Here is a 15,589-nt window from a genome sequence, read left to right on the forward strand (position 1 = left end):
TGAACCGATGGTGACTTGGAAGCCGCAGGCAGTGTGGATGGCTCCAATGCATGAAAATTCTCTAGGCAGGTCCAGGCAACGCACTGGAGGTCAGGCTGAGGCATGTCTGGACCTGACAGTGGGGTAGAAGCTGCAGACGGTTGAGAAGGTGGTGGCATGGCAGCCGCAGGCGGTTTAGTCAATGGAGCCATGGCAGCCGCAGGCAGTGTGGCAATGCATGAAAAATCATTAGGCAGGTCCAGGCGAAGTGCTGACCTCCGGTTCATTCAGAGCACGTCTCTCAGGCGTGCTAACCCCGACATGGGGAGAGCAGGCCCAGGTGACGTGCTGACCCACAGCGCATGATTGATTTATTGTGAGCAACACGAATGTTAACAAATGGAGAATTTTGCTGAAGCACATTATTAGAGTCACAGCCTGCTGTCTTTAACAGTGTCTTTAACTTTTCTTTCTTTGTTTGTGCGAGTATTTCTCTTGTTCATAAAAACTGGCAGTCTGGTATAATAAGTAGCTTTGTTTGACATTAATCATTGTTTCACAGAACAACATCTTCAAGATCTTCAATTCTGGTGTTGTGACAAAATGTGATTTCTGTTTTTATGTTGTTGTTTTTTTATACATCTAATTTTTAATTCTGTAAACAGACTGTAGTGACAGGATTTATGAAGAGGTTATATCAAATAAATTAATGACCTGTTTCTGAAGTATCTTCATGACTGCATATTTGTACCCATTTTGTCATCAACCCAGTCCTTTCTGGTCATTTCAAATAAGTTTCAAATAAGTTTATAAAACTGTGATGTTATATTTGTCACAATTTCTGCTTCCCTCTTGGGGAAGATCTTTTTTGAAAAACTTTTTTTTAATGCGAATTACACTTTTTACCCAAATAAATAAAGGATATATATATATTTTACCAAACACTGACTGCAGCAGCTACTTAGTGACAGGAATGCTCTTTTTGGCCTTTAAATACTTGAAACAGTTTGTGACAGATATGATTGGCCTATTTTTTTTTTTTTTTTTTTTTTTTTTGACAGATTTAGGTCAACAGGTCACGTAACAGCTTAAATTCCCGCAATGATTTTTTCTCACTTTTTGGCAGGCGATCAGAATTTCACGAAGCTTTGCCCATATTTTTATGCTGCGTTACCTCGGAGTTACCCGGAAACAGTACGACCTTCAAAATAAAATGAAAACCCACTCGTCCACGCTAAAAACAATTTTTTTTAAAGTGTGTGTGTGAGAGAGAAAGAGAGAGAGGAAGGGATCTAAATGCTTTGATTTCACCTTCCAAACCTGTGGAGTGCAAGAAAGTTTTGTTTTTTTTAAATGTATAATATTGATGTGACAGACAGTTTGTTTGTTTTATTTTTTATTATCACATCTAATAAAAAAATCATAAGCCTGGGCCATTAGAAACGCTTTTTCTTTCATTGTATGACCAAATAAAGGCGATTTCAGTTTAACGCACACTGAACAACAAATTATTTGTAGCAAATAGAAATATTCAACTTTTATTTTGAAAATGTATTATCGGAAGTTTTGGAGCAAAGGGCATGCGCACTGGGTTTTCCTGCTTTGAGCTTTACGTAAGCTTTACGTTTATCGGAGAAGTGCATACGTGAGTAGCAGGAGCCTGTGTTGAATCTTAAAGTTAATTTCGTTGTAACTCAGGCGAACATGAAGCCGCGTCCTCGCGTTACTCGGACAAAGTGGTCTGACCGACTGGACGCTGAGCCGGAGCGTTCCGGTAAATGCAGGTGGCATCGAGACGAAAAGAAGAAACTTGTTGTTGCCCTTAAAAGACTGAATAGCGGGACCGCCGCAGGAAAAACAGACATCGACTGTGCCTTCCTGAGAAAATACCTGCCTACTCGGTCCCTGTCAGAGGTACGGCCCTCACACAGAAACGAAGCTTTTCGTTGGTACTTCACTCAAAACAAGTCTGGCGTAAATATCCTTTTTAATTTATAGAAACAGAAAGTAAGGAAGTATGTGTTTGAGTGGTTATTTGTTTGTTTTAACAGTCCTCCTTGTTAATACGTCTTGAATCTGTATATTTCCCCTTAAATTGTAAGGGACGTGTATTTGTGCTCAGGAAAAACTTCAGATCGTTGCCAATGCCAGACAGCTCAAATTTAGTGTCATTTATTGGATCGGATGATTAAAGTCTGAAGAAACTGGAAATATGCGTCCCCAGTAATGACAAACTTTGGATTTCCAGTGAGAAAGATGACATCACACACCATCACACACGTCCTTCACCAAAAGCTAAAAGCTGTCACCTTATTGGTGCAGCAAGCAGCATGGCGTCCTCCGTGTATCCAGACTGCCATAGACAGAATCTGGACTCATCATCACCAGAGATGATATTCCTCCACATCTTCAGGTTCCAGTGCACATGTTGTCAATACCAGTGCAAACAGTAAAGGGCAGTCATGGCAGCCCTATGAGGCCAGAGATTGGCCATTTTCTGTCTGGAGTGCCATATAATCCTGCGAATCTGTAGAAGACCGCCTATGGTTCCTAAGTGCTGACATCTCCCATTATGTCGAACTTGGTCTTCAATTTGGAGATTTAGGACCAACAACACCAGCTTAAGGTTGCCCTATGGTGTGGGTCAGTCAGCGTGGCATACTTCGACCATGCTCACAGGGACTTGACTTGTCAGAATAAGTTGTTTGTCATTGGTAGAGAAGATTTGGCAAGTTTTCCATCGTTGTAACCATGCTGCAAATGCATTTTCCTTAGAAACATGACAGCATTTAAGGGGACTAAAGAGCATGAGGTTTATTGCCAAATATTGTTACAAAAAAATAATCTAACACAAGATATCTTACTTTTTGTACTGAGTTTATATTTTTTAAATTTTTGTTTATACTGTGTGTGCTGACTGTGCATAAAGACACGGACTGTCCTTTCCCTCCTTCAGATCCAGTCTGTGGTTGAACTTCTGAAGAACAAAGTGCTCTTAAATGCCAGGTTGAAGCTGAAAAGGCAAAGGAGGGAGGAGAGGAAGGTTAGAAAACCCATTGAAGAGTGGACATACATGGCTTCTTCTTTAGTGGGAACCCTTGAGGAAACTATTTCCACTGCTTTCTCTCAGGTAGGCATTTTTAAAATGTAGTTCAACTTTATTTTTGTGATAATTTAAGTAAACAACAAATCCTTCGCATGACAACAGGGAGGTCCATCAGTCATACTTCAGGATAGATCTGTTATCAGTAGGGAGAAACGAGACCCAGCATTTTAATTCATTGGGATTGTTATTCTGCTTGCCTATTGACTCCACTTATTGGTTCTACTTGCACTTGTGTACAGTCAGCTGATTTCAATTTGTGTGCCTGTGGAGAAAAATAGTGGCTCAGTCTACAGCGTGGATATGGACTGAGCTTTTATTTATATTGAAGAAAAAGACCACAGCATGATGATAAAGCGCAAACTACATCCAGGACAGAAAAAAAAAATCTTATTATACTGCTAACAGAACTTCAGCGCTCTGCAAACACCTGTACAGACAGGATGCTAATGCTAATGCTAAGTTATTCAGGCCCCAGCCCAGCAGCCAGAACTGAACTTCAACAGTTAACAAGTCAAGCTGCAGCCTTCTTTCCTACTTGTTCATGTTTCTCAAGTTGAATTGCTGTGGTAATTGGTAAAACGTCTCCTTGTGCCGATTGTCATCTTTGCTTTGTGCTGTCTCCAAGAAAGAGGGGGAAAAGTGGTGGAGCCTGTTATTTATACCCAAAGACCGACTGACAATCTCTTAATTGAAAAAGACTCATAGACAAACAGGGAAAACAAAGTTTTTCAAAGTATATCGTTTCTGAATCTTATTTGAGGTTTCATGGGGTGGGTGCCAGTGCCCAATCAGTCTACATGTCTTTTGTGAACTGGCAGAAGGAATCCGGCTGTGTCCCTTGGATTCTGTGAGAGGTGCTTTTGGACTTATCGACCGTCTAGCTCGTTGTTATGAGTCATTTGGTCCCTATGCAACTGTTGCAAGAGCTTCGTTCGCATTGCTAGCAATAAGTTGGATTCGTTCCTTCCCCACCAATTCTGTTCAAATTTTTATGGACAGAATTTAAATTGGGTGGTCTCAGAATTTTGTCTCGGCTCTTTGCAAATGATGTGGTTCTGTTGGCTTCATCAGGCGGTGGCCTCCAGCTCGCACTGCAGCGGTTCACAGCCGAGTGTAAAGTGGCACCTCTGAGTCTGAGGCCATGGTTCTTAGCCAGGAAAAGGGTGGAGTCAACGACGAGTTACTGTCCCAAGTGGGGGCGTTTAAGTATCTCGGAGTCTTGTTGAGTGATGAGAGAGGGGGGGTGCAGGAAATCCACAGACAGATCGATGCTGCGGCTGCAGTGATGCAGATGCTGCACCTAAAATTGTGGTGAAAAGAGAGCTGAGTGTTCTGGCAGGAGGGCTCAGAGTAGAGCTGCTACTCCTCCACATCGAAAGCAATAAAGGTGGTACGGGCATCTAACATCTTCCTGGGCTCCTCTTGGGTGAGGCGTACCAGGTATGTCCCACCAGAAGGAGGCTCCAGGGCAGACCCAGGACATGCTGGAGAGATTGTATATCTCAGCTAGTCTGGGAACACCTTGGTGTTCATCGAGATTAGCTAGAGCAGCGGATCTCAAACCTTTTATGACGAGTACCACCTCAGAAAATATATGGCTCTTAAAATACCACCTTCATGAGCTTGGCTGATATAAAAATGAATATAGCTTTTTCAAAAAAGGCAAATCAATAATGTGCACCTGCCGCTCATCTTAATTTGCAAGGAATAATTCTTGCTGCATGTAAATTAAACTAAAGTTTTCTATTCTTTGCTTTTAAAATTCCTGCTGATAGTTAAATTTGTGTAGTTAAAAACACAGTTGAATCAATGTTGTTCTCTCACATTCTGCTTCTCTCTGTGTTTTCAGATGCTGATCGTGTCTTCTACAGAGCCTTGCACTTTGAGAAATTGTGACCCTCCCCAGGTGCACAGACCACCCACAGATGGTCCTACCATCCCTTTGAGGCCAATGCTGGTGCCAGTGCAAGGTACAAACCTGTAGCTCCTCCAACCACCTCTCAGCATCATGTGTTCAGGATAGTGGGGCAACGTGGCATCTGCCAGAAATGAGAGCCTGCTCCTTTTTATTTTTAATGGTAGCCACCCTTGTATTGAGACCATTTCTGATAAACGTTTGGTAAGCGGTAAATGGATCAGTTGTCTCTCCCAGGTCCTGTGTCAGGTCTTTGTTGGATTTCTTGTTTTTGACTTTCAGATACTGTCCATCTGCTGAAGATAGTTTTTTAGACCTGCTACTACTTGTTCAGTTGACTGAGTGTTTTCTAAGCACACGCTGCACAGTATGCTGTAATAACAGTATGCTGATATACGCCAGGTTTTTGCTTAATGGCTCTTTCTGAATCGCATTGTTGGTGCAAAAATATATATTTTTTTGTACTGTCAAATTGTGTTATCTTTCTCAGTTTCTCAGTTAACATTGTTTAAGTGACAGGCTGCTAGTAACAAAGGGCCTATAATTTGAAACTGGTTCTTTCATGGTTTCATGGTAAATCGGCCATAAAAGGCTGGTCTTGTATTTTTATCACAATGATGGTGGGCAATGCCAACACTCAAGTTTGTGTATGCTGTAACTCGAGAACAAAGTGATGTAGGAGTTTCAAATTGTTACCATAGGTATATCTACCTAAAATCAGAGGTCAAGTTATCTGAAAATCATGTGATATAACTGGAGAAGGAAGTCGCCTAGGATTTTGAAAATGATAATCTAGATGTATCTGCTAAAAAATTTCAAACAACTTTGAATGCCAGTGAACTTGATCGTAAGGTTTTCTGAAAATCTTTTAAACGCAATAAGTTGAGAATGAGGCATTTTGGAATTCAATTTAACTCAGTTTTATTTATACAGCACCAAATCACAACAACAGTCACCTCAAGGTGCTTTATGTTGTACAGTAGATTCTACAATAATACATACAAAGAGAAACCCAACAATCATATGACCCCCTATGAGCAAGCAATTTGGCGACAGTGGGAAGGAAAAACTCCCTTTTAACAGGAAGAAACCTCCAGCAGAACCAGGCTCAGGGAGGGGCGGGGCCATCTGCTGTGATTGGTTGGGGGAAGAGATGGAGGACAGGATAAAGACATGCTGTGGAAGAGAGACAGAGATTTACCATACCATCTGCAAGAAGGCTGAAGGGTCTGACTGGGCCCTGCCATATTTATCTTGATGCTATACTGATTTATTTCTATATTTTTGTGTTTCATAGGTCAGTGTGAAATGATTGACAAACAACAAAAACATTCCCCCTAAACGTTCACAGTGCATCTGTAAAGTATTCACTTGGACCACAATTTGTTACAATAGGGCTGCACGATTTTGCATAAAATGAGAATCACGATTTTTTGGCTTAGAATTGAGATCACGATTCTCTCACGATTTTCTTTTCCAGTATAAATATTTATTGCACTTATTAACTGCACATCAACTTCGTAACAGTTGAGACTGAACATAAAAACAATAAATAAACATAAAAACAACAAATGTCTCACATTTTGTCGTTGCTCGACACTGCGTGTATAGAGCAGGTAGCAACAATAGAAAAATAGTTGCGGGACGGCACTGTGTAGCGTTTGTCCAGGGTGTTGATCATTTTCCTAAATCCCTCGTTTTGCACAGTGTTGATGGAGCCATATCTTTGGTCAGGTGATAAGTGATAGCCTCCGTAATTTCTTTGTGCCTGCGGGAGTTCGACGGGTATAGGGAAGCGCTGTATAAGGTTCCCGTTATGGATGTTTGGGTGGTTGCCAGCTCTAGAAAGAGTCCTGGTGCTTCTAAACTTGATGGAGGCCATTGTGCTCACTGGGGCCTTCATGAAGTCTGTCTGCACCCTTGATTTGTGTTTCAGTGCAGTCTTGTCTTGGAGGCCTACAGACAGCTCCTGCACCATAAACTATGAGCTGGCCTTTCTTGTCCAATCAATTAAATTTACCAAGGCTTGGCTCTAATTAAGTTGTAGACAGGAACAGGAAATGCAGTGCACCCGAGGTCAGTTTGGAGTGTCGAGGCTGTGAATACTTATGTGCATGTTGTATTTTTGGTTTTTAACTCTAATAAATTTGGAATAAAAGCAAATAAATTTATTGAAGTTTTCAAGCAAACTTTGTCATTATGGAGTGTTGTTTGTAAAATTTTGGTGAAAAATGAGTTTAATCCATTTAAGAATAAAGCTGGAATAACACCTTCCCATATTATGAAATGTAATATCCGTTTTGCTCCATATTTTGGGCACCTGAACACGGTAATGGGAAAAATATGTTCTTGTTTTTTTGGGGTTTTTTTGAACAAATACAAACACCTGCCTGCTTTCTATGGCTTTTACTGTATAGTAAGACAATCTCATAGAGCTATGGTGGGGCAATCGTGGCTCAAGAGTTGGGCGTTCGCCTTGTAATCAGAAGGTTGCCGGTTCGAGCCCCGCCTCGGACAGTCTCGGTCGTTGTGTCCTTGGGCAAGACACTTCACCCATCGCCTACTGATGGTGGTCAGAGGGCCCGGTGGCACCAGTATCTGGCAGCCTCGCCTCTGTCAGTGCGCCCCAGGGTGGCTGTGGCTACAATGTAGCTGCCATCACCAGTGTGTGGATGGGTGGATGACTGAATGTGTAAAGTGCTTTGGGGTCCTTAGGGACTAGTAAAGCTCTATACAAATACAGGCCTTTTTTTTTTTTTTAACTATTTCTATGTAAACTGTCCATGTTCTGCAGTAGTCCGGCACACAGCAACATCTTCCTGTATTTACTTTTGTCACTCCTGCCACAGACACAGCTGACCAGTAAGCAGAGTGAGCAGTCTCACATGGTTTGTAGGGATGAATTAAGGTTTGCAGGAGTTCAGTTAGACTCTTCTGTGTTAAAAGAAACCAAATCACAGGGAAAAGCAGCAAGTTTACAAACACATCCACAGATGCAGACCAGAGTAAACAAACTGTAGGCATGTCCTTTCTGATCCCCGAGGTAACGCCTCATTACATGTGTTGATAGCTGCTGCCATATTATTGTGAAAAAATATATTGCAACTAAAAATGTAAAATGTCCCTCTCTAGGTGCGCATCGGTACACAAAGGCAGTCCAGTCACCCAAGACTCCAGCACCAACCACAATGCCATCCAAAACACCGCCAGCACCATCTCAAGTATGTAGCATGCCAAACAGCACAATCTGTCTACCACAGCAACAGCCTGCGCCCACATTTGAAACTTCTGACAAGCCATGTGTATATCTACAGACGGCATCTCTGACAGCGACGCCAGAGAAAGGACCGCTTCAACCCACTTCTAGGTCTTCAACATCTCCAAGTCTCAGCAGGTCAATAAACAAGACCACCCAGCAGCCCACCGAGCCACAGCCCACCACCATCGCTATCACCTCCACCTCTCAGTCTTTGTCTTCCAGCCTTAATGTGCCCGCCTCTTGCTCTGCCACTACCCTTACTTCAGCCCCCCGTTCTCTATTATCCACTGTTGCCTCTTCAGCCATTTCCAGCTGCTCCACACCCACTACTCTCCCACAGTCCGTCTCCGCCACAGCACTTCATGCCAAGTTTGGTCGGACCAGCAAATATGCCACAAAAGACATGTTTGGTGTCAAGTGTGTAGTGGACTTTGAGAAGATCTATGGCTTCTTAAGTACAGTTCAAAAACCGAATCAGGATTGTCAACTCACTCCCATGGGTAAGCATCGCTGATTATTATGGCAGAATCCTTTTGCAACAAACACATTGAACGTGCTGAATTTCACACGTAAACCTTTCCAAAAATATCCTGTGAATGTGAAAACTTAAGTATGAAGTCATCTAGGATTTTCAAATGTAGACCATAGGTGTGTCTGAGGGGTTGCACTGGTGCCCGTCAGTATTTTATGTTTTTGAGTAAATTTAATATTCATGTGAGGTTAATGAAAAAAGGTTCGTTTCTGTCTTCAGAACAACAGGATGTCAGAAACAAATCAAAAGTTATTCATGTTGGTAAAGCTGTACTCAAGATGTGCTTCTTAAATGTAAGACAGAGTTTAGTTTGCTAACAGTCGGGTATTAGTCTGTAAAATAATACAGCAGTTAACTGTAATAGTAAAAACTCATGTCTGTTCACATTTAACGACTTCATTTGTGCTCAGCAACTTTCTTGTTCTGTAGGAAAGTAAGCACAATACAACCAGCTGATGTCAATCTGTCTATAAGTCGACAGCAATTATTCGTCAACCTTCAACAATGTCTCTGGGAGTTTTGCAGTCGGACTGTAACTGTCTGCAGCAACGTCCCCTCCCATCAGGCAACCTGTGAATGTGCAAAACCCTCAAGCTCTGGGAAACCGTTGTGGTTAGGGATGCAACGATACCAATTTTTACAAACCGATACGATACCAATACTTGGATCTGAGTACTTGCCGATACAGAGTACAAAAACCAATACTTCTACCACACACACACACAAATGCAATGAATTGGAAGACAGGTTTTATTTTATTCTCTGCCGATAAAAAATAAAATCTTAATAAAAATGACCACAAAAAAATTTCAAGTGAAAAATAAGCACTTCTCTTAAATTATTGCAGAGTCTCCACATTGTAATTTAACAAAATATCACTGAACTATTGGCACTGTCTCGAGCTTTCAGAATAATAAATAAACACTTCTGTTTGGAATAAAATAGATGACGAACTCCTCATCTGCCCGTGGATCATCAGTCCACTGTGCCGTTAAACCGAGGACTGACATCGCGCACACACTGCTTGTCTTTACCTCTTCAGAAAGTTTTGGCACCATTATCTCCCTGATGTATGGGCGGTTGGGAATTTCATATCACTGCTCGAGTATGCTGAGAAGACGGTGCAATCCTATGTTTTCCACGGCCGGCATTGGCTTGTCATCCAGAGCCTCTGTTATTTTAACTGCCTGTGGATTTTCTCTTGACATTTTTCATCGCTTTTCCAAAACCTGAGTTAAAGTTGGCTGTTCCGGTCCACACTGCTGACATTTTGTTTAGCCTAGCTTCAGCAGCCTCTAGTTTCTTTTTTTTTTATCTGAAGCCGCCAGTCTGACTCGCCTAACCCTGTGCCTGTTTAGCACGGGATGTCCCCCTAGTGGCCAATCTAAAAAACTACAACAGAAATGACATGCTACCCTCTGATTAATGAAATAAGTTAGTATCAGTTCATGGTATCGGTTAACTTTTACGAGTATGAGTACACACACATTTTACAGTATCGGACCCGATACCAGTATCGGTATCGGTGCATCCCTAGTTGTGGTCATCACAAGTTGACCCCAAATTGTTTGGACACTTCATAAAATCTAAACACAAAAGCAGATAATGATATGCAGATCTTTTAAAGCATATATTCAGCTCATAATAGTACAAAACAAGTGAGAGTTTTTTATTGTATTTTTTTAAAATAGAAGCTTATTTCACATTTTATGCCGGCAACACCTGTCAGTGAAGCTGAAACAGGGAGATGTTTCTCTCTGTGCTCCATCAACTCAGGGACCAACAAAGAGACTGAAAGAGATATTTTTTTTAAATAAAAATTGAAGAAACAAAATATAAAACCAGGGTACACCTACTCTGTGAACTCCTTTTACACTATTACAAAACAGTCTTGGTGCTGTCTTTTTTTTTTTATTTATTTAATGTTTATTTATAAGATTTTAAGTTCAAAGTTACATAACATCAAACCAGACAAAGGACATAACATTTAAGCACAGAAAAAAAAAAGAAAAAACAGATACCAAACACAACAAAAAAAAACCCAAACAGGAAAGAAAAGGAAAAAAATAAAAACTAAATAAATAAATAAATAAAAATACACCAGTTAGCCAGTACAAATCAAAAGTTCAAAAGAAACACCATTGTCCAAAGAAGATGATCTTCTGTGTGAGTTTAGACAGGGCAACAGAGAGTTCACCAAGACCAGAAGATGTGGGAAACATGTCCAGGAAGGAATCAGGGTCCGGCAGAGGTGCAGTTTCACACAAACACAAAGTTCAGTAAAAATGGGTTAAAGTTTATGTTAAATTCCCCTTAATATGATTGAGAAAAGGGCCCCAGATTTCGACAAACTTAAAGTGGGTGTCAGCCAAACGATAACGAACCTCTTCAATATACAAACAAGCAATCATCTCATGTAGCCAAACCCTGAACAATGGAGGAGATGGTGATTTCCAGGCTCTAAGAATAAGTCTTTTAGCTACAATCATGCCAAACATTAAGGCTTTCTGAAGAGGACGTCTGAGTGCCAATGAGGTTAGGGAGCAGCCTAGCACTGCAAGTACACCATCCGGCTCTAATTTTAAGTCATAAATCCGGTTATATATATTAAATATCTCTGCCCAGAAACTCCTGAGTGTGGGGCAAGACCAGAAAAGGTGACCATGGGTTCCATCCATTGCTTTGCATCTGTCACACAAAGACGAAATAGACGGAAAAATGCTGCATAGCTTTGTTTTAGAAAAATGCAAACGATGAAGGACGTTGAACTGTATAAGTTGTAGTCTGGCATTAACAGAGCATTCTTTAATCTTCTTCAACCCATTGGCCTTGGTGCTGTCTTTGACCAAAGCTTCGCTAAAAAGGAAAAACTGTGAAACATGCATTGTGTTCTTGTTCCTCTGGTTACTCAAAATATTGGATCGATCTTGAAAGTTTGTTTATAGCTTTCACTTGATGAATTTACATTTGCTAATAATATATTTTGTCATCCAGAGAGTGCCATAGTGTTGGACCTTTTAATGTCTCTCCCAGAGGAGCTTCCCCTGCTAGATTGCAACAAACTGCACAAACATATGATCCAGGTGAGACCTGCTGCTGACACACAGCCGTCGTCTTCATGTGATCAGGCTTTGAAAGCCCTGAAATTGTTTTTTCTTTTGAGGATAAAATTACTTTGATTGAAATAAATTTCATTCTTGGCTTTCACTGGAGGCCGAGGATAGTTTGTGATCTGTGCTGGTTAGGTTTTGTCAGCCGCCTGGTTTTTTATGTTTCTGGCAGAACCTAAAAATAGGAACTTTTTTTCTCCAGTGTTTTGATGGGACCCTCTATGTTTCAGATGTACCAGTGTCTCTCTGCCCCTACTGACTCTGACTTGACAAGAAGAAGGTTTCAAGAACTGGACGATGAACTGTTTACTCAGTTAAAGGCACTGGTTCCTCAAGACCATCAGAATCCTACAGGAACTACCGACGGCACTAACGTCACGGACGGCGAAGGAAAGAAGTCACTGATACACAAAGCCGACAGCCAATCAACACAGAGCTCCACCACATTTAGCAAATTAGATTATTCAAATGTGACGCCCCCTCATCTTAACCCTTTTATTGTGCCACTGACACTATTAAAGCGTAGACAGGAATCCATGATTATTTAGACATTATTGTTGTTGTAGTGATTTTAAACCCATTACTGAGCTTTCAGCTCATCACAGTATGTTAAGTGTCAAAAGCTCCCGCTAATTGATTTTCTTTGTTTGAATTACGTGGGTCCTTATTTCAAACTTTCGAACTGTATCATTCATGCAAAGCTGTTCTTTCAGCTCATTATGTTAATACAGTTAAACAAATGCATTTGGGACATTTAGCTTTTTTTTTAATTGAAATGTTTCCTGCAGATAACTGTTTGACTTTTTAATATAATTAAACAACACTTCCAAACAGCACTTTCAGATCTTTCATCTATGAGAATGGCTGAATGTAATAAAACTATAAGTATTCCCTCGCCTACCCAAATCCTTTAATTCAGGTGTTCCGATCACTTCCACGAACACGGCTGTATAAAATCAAGCTCCAGGCCTGCAGACTGGTTCTAAGTACATTTGTGAAAGAATGGGTCGCTGTCATGAGCTCAATACATTCCTGCGTGGTACCGTTACAGGATGCCCCGCCTGTGCAATGCAGAATATTCCAGTCTGCCAGTAGTATAACAAAGTGAAAACCACTGGGAATGAAAGCCTTCAAATTAGCTTGAGAGCAGCACGTAGACGGCTTCATTGAACAGGTTTCCGTGGCTGATTAGCTGCATCGAGCCTTACATGAAAGGTTTTGGATGCAGTGGTATAAAGCACTGGACTCCAGAGGACACGTGTTCTCTGGAGTGATGAATCACACTTCTACGTCTGGCAGTTTGGGTAGAGGAGTCTGGATTTGGGGATTGGAGCACAGCGGACCTGACTGAATTATGGCTGCCTATTCAGCAACTGCTGGGACCTGGAGGAGGAAGAGCAATAGATATGCAGCTCATTGTTCTACCAACAGTTCTGTTCAGCACTGTCTACAGAAAGCATTGTAAATAAAACATCAGCATATTTTGATAAATACAAAAAAGTACAGGAAGTTGGAAACGTAAATTTATTAAGTAGACCAGGGTTTGAATGGTAGTGTCACAAATGCAAAAAATACACGATATAAAAAATGACAAATGAAATTAATACAATGGATATTCTGTCCTCACAATTGTTTGAGAAATGTTAGACAGTTAAAAAAGTTCAATAAACCTGTATTCTTGAAAACGCGTGTCTGTTACTGTAAAACATAAAAATAAAGTCCATGACTATGATGTACAATCAAGCCACAATGGCATATGAAGCACCACTCACGATATAACAGTATGTATGCAAAGTCATCACCAAGTTAACGCAACAAAATCCCAACCCTTGTAAAACTGGAAATTGTATGTATGCATAAAACGTAACAATGCTCAGCATGGTAAATTAATCAAATCGGACTATTATTGGCATCCCATTGACCAACACTGGCAAAGTTATTTCATGTTTGCTAGCGAGCTAAAAGTGAAGCTAAGAGATTCTAACAATATTATACATCTTTACTTGTGGCATGTTTTAATGTCACAAATGATTTTCAGTACAACTTATTTTATGTAATTTTATTTTAAGTTTGCCAAAACTTTACGAGTCCATTTTAAATCCATGAATCTGAGTTTTTCTCTGTAAGGATTATTGTTGGGTCTGCCTTAGAATATAAAGCGCCTTCGGGTGACTGCTGTTGTGATTTGGTGCTGTATAAATAAAATTGAACTGAATTGCTGTAGCTCAGTTTTTTCAGCTGTAACATTGAAAGCATTTCTTTCACCGAGTTGTTAAAAGAAGGAGGTTTGTCGAATTTCCAGTGAAGAAGAATAAACCTTTGAGCCGTGACTGAGGCGAAAGCAATCGCTTTTAATTGTGGTGACGAAACCATAACAGCTTGGGCAGGAATCCCAAAGGTGGAGATGTGGGCCGATGGTGAAATTGTTCTGTTGCATGTGTAAGAAAGACCTACACATTCTTGTGAATTTGTGTAGCCAAGGGCACCCCCAAAACATATTCCCTAATGTGGTTGGAACCTGATTGGCATCTTGCACATGCTACACTCACACTTGGATACATTTTTGCTTGTCTGTAACTAAGTACTCTCTTAAATTGCATCAAACGTTGTCTAATACAGAACGAAGATGCGTGAGTATTCTCTAGACAGAGCTGCCAGAATTCTTTGGGAATTTCCATTTTGAGATCCTTTATCCATGTTAATCTAGTTTTTTTCCCAGCTCGGTGAATCTTGAAATAATTTATTCAAATATTGCCTTTTGCACAAGGGTCCAAATCAAGTATGTCATCAATAACTGAGTGATCTGGTGGTTGTGAAAGTCTGAAGTGCTTACTAGTAAAGCTTCAGACTTGTAAATACCTAAAAAAAAAAAAAAAAAGGTGATGTGTAAAGGTCGCGGTAGAATTTCTCAAACTACTCATTTATGGCTGATGGGTGGGTAGAAATTGATCCATCTGGCATCCAAATTTCTGTTGTTTTATGTTTAAGAGAAGCTTAGTTGGCGTTGGAGGCCCAGCTGTGTGGCGCCCCAGCCTACTCCTTGCCAGATATAATGATGGCAAAGGTGTAGGCCAAAGATGAGGACCCGCTGTTACTGAATCCCCAGCTCTCTCTTCCAGGCGGAGCTCGGGCTCCTGCCATAATTCCTCCTTGCTGCAATCAAGACTGCAAAAGTGTAAATGAACACATATGGAATTATGTAGTAATGAAAGCCGCCCTTTGCTTTGATTCCTGCTTTGCTCACTCTTGGCGTTCTCTCCATGAGCTTCATGAGGTCGTCACGTGAATTGGGTTTCCGACAGTCTTGAAGGAGTTCCCAGAGATGCTGAGTACTTGTTGGTCCTTTTGCCTTCACTTCTGCATCGCACAAAGACATGGCAGGTGGAACCAAAGATCTCAGATTTGGACTCATCAGACCAAAGCACAGATGTCCTCTGGTCTAATGTCCACTCCTTGTGTTTCTCAGCAGCTGTTTGACCATAAAGGCCTGATTCACACAGTCTCCTCTCAACATGTAGAGATGTGTCTGCTACTGGAGCTCAGTGTGGCATCTATCTGGGCTCTGATCTGAGCTGCTGTTAACTTGTGATTTCTGAGGCGGGTGACTCGGATGAATGTATCCTCAGCAGCAGAGGCGCTCTTCCTTTCCTGGGGCGTCCTCATGTGAGACAGTTTCATCGTGGTCTTG

General features: G+C 41.1%; 1 protein-coding gene across 2 annotated transcripts; it reads left to right on the forward strand.

The window, feature by feature from the left end:
- Window positions 1-1,627: 1,627 nt before the first annotated feature.
- On the forward strand, window positions 1,628-13,747 carry snapc2 (small nuclear RNA activating complex, polypeptide 2). Of its 2 annotated transcripts, XM_035915679.2 has the most exons (7): window positions 1,628-1,893; window positions 2,936-3,109; window positions 4,935-5,055; window positions 8,133-8,221; window positions 8,315-8,759; window positions 11,786-11,874; window positions 12,132-13,747. In XM_035915679.2, exons 1-7 carry the CDS (start codon window positions 1,684-1,686, stop codon window positions 12,447-12,449), a joined length of 1,446 nt encoding a protein of 481 aa, XP_035771572.2. In that variant the 5' UTR covers window positions 1,628-1,683; the 3' UTR covers window positions 12,450-13,747. The 2 variants fall into 2 exon arrangements, with proteins under 2 accessions (XP_035771572.2, XP_006808545.2); XM_006808482.3 differs by having other exon boundaries at window positions 8,133-8,759.
- Window positions 13,748-15,589: the final 1,842 nt, after the last annotated feature.

Source organism: Neolamprologus brichardi, chromosome 3, assembly GCF_056152115.1.
Source record: "Neolamprologus brichardi isolate AB-2024 chromosome 3, ASM5615211v1, whole genome shotgun sequence".
In the NCBI taxonomy this organism is placed as follows: domain Eukaryota; kingdom Metazoa; phylum Chordata; class Actinopteri; order Cichliformes; family Cichlidae; genus Neolamprologus; species Neolamprologus brichardi.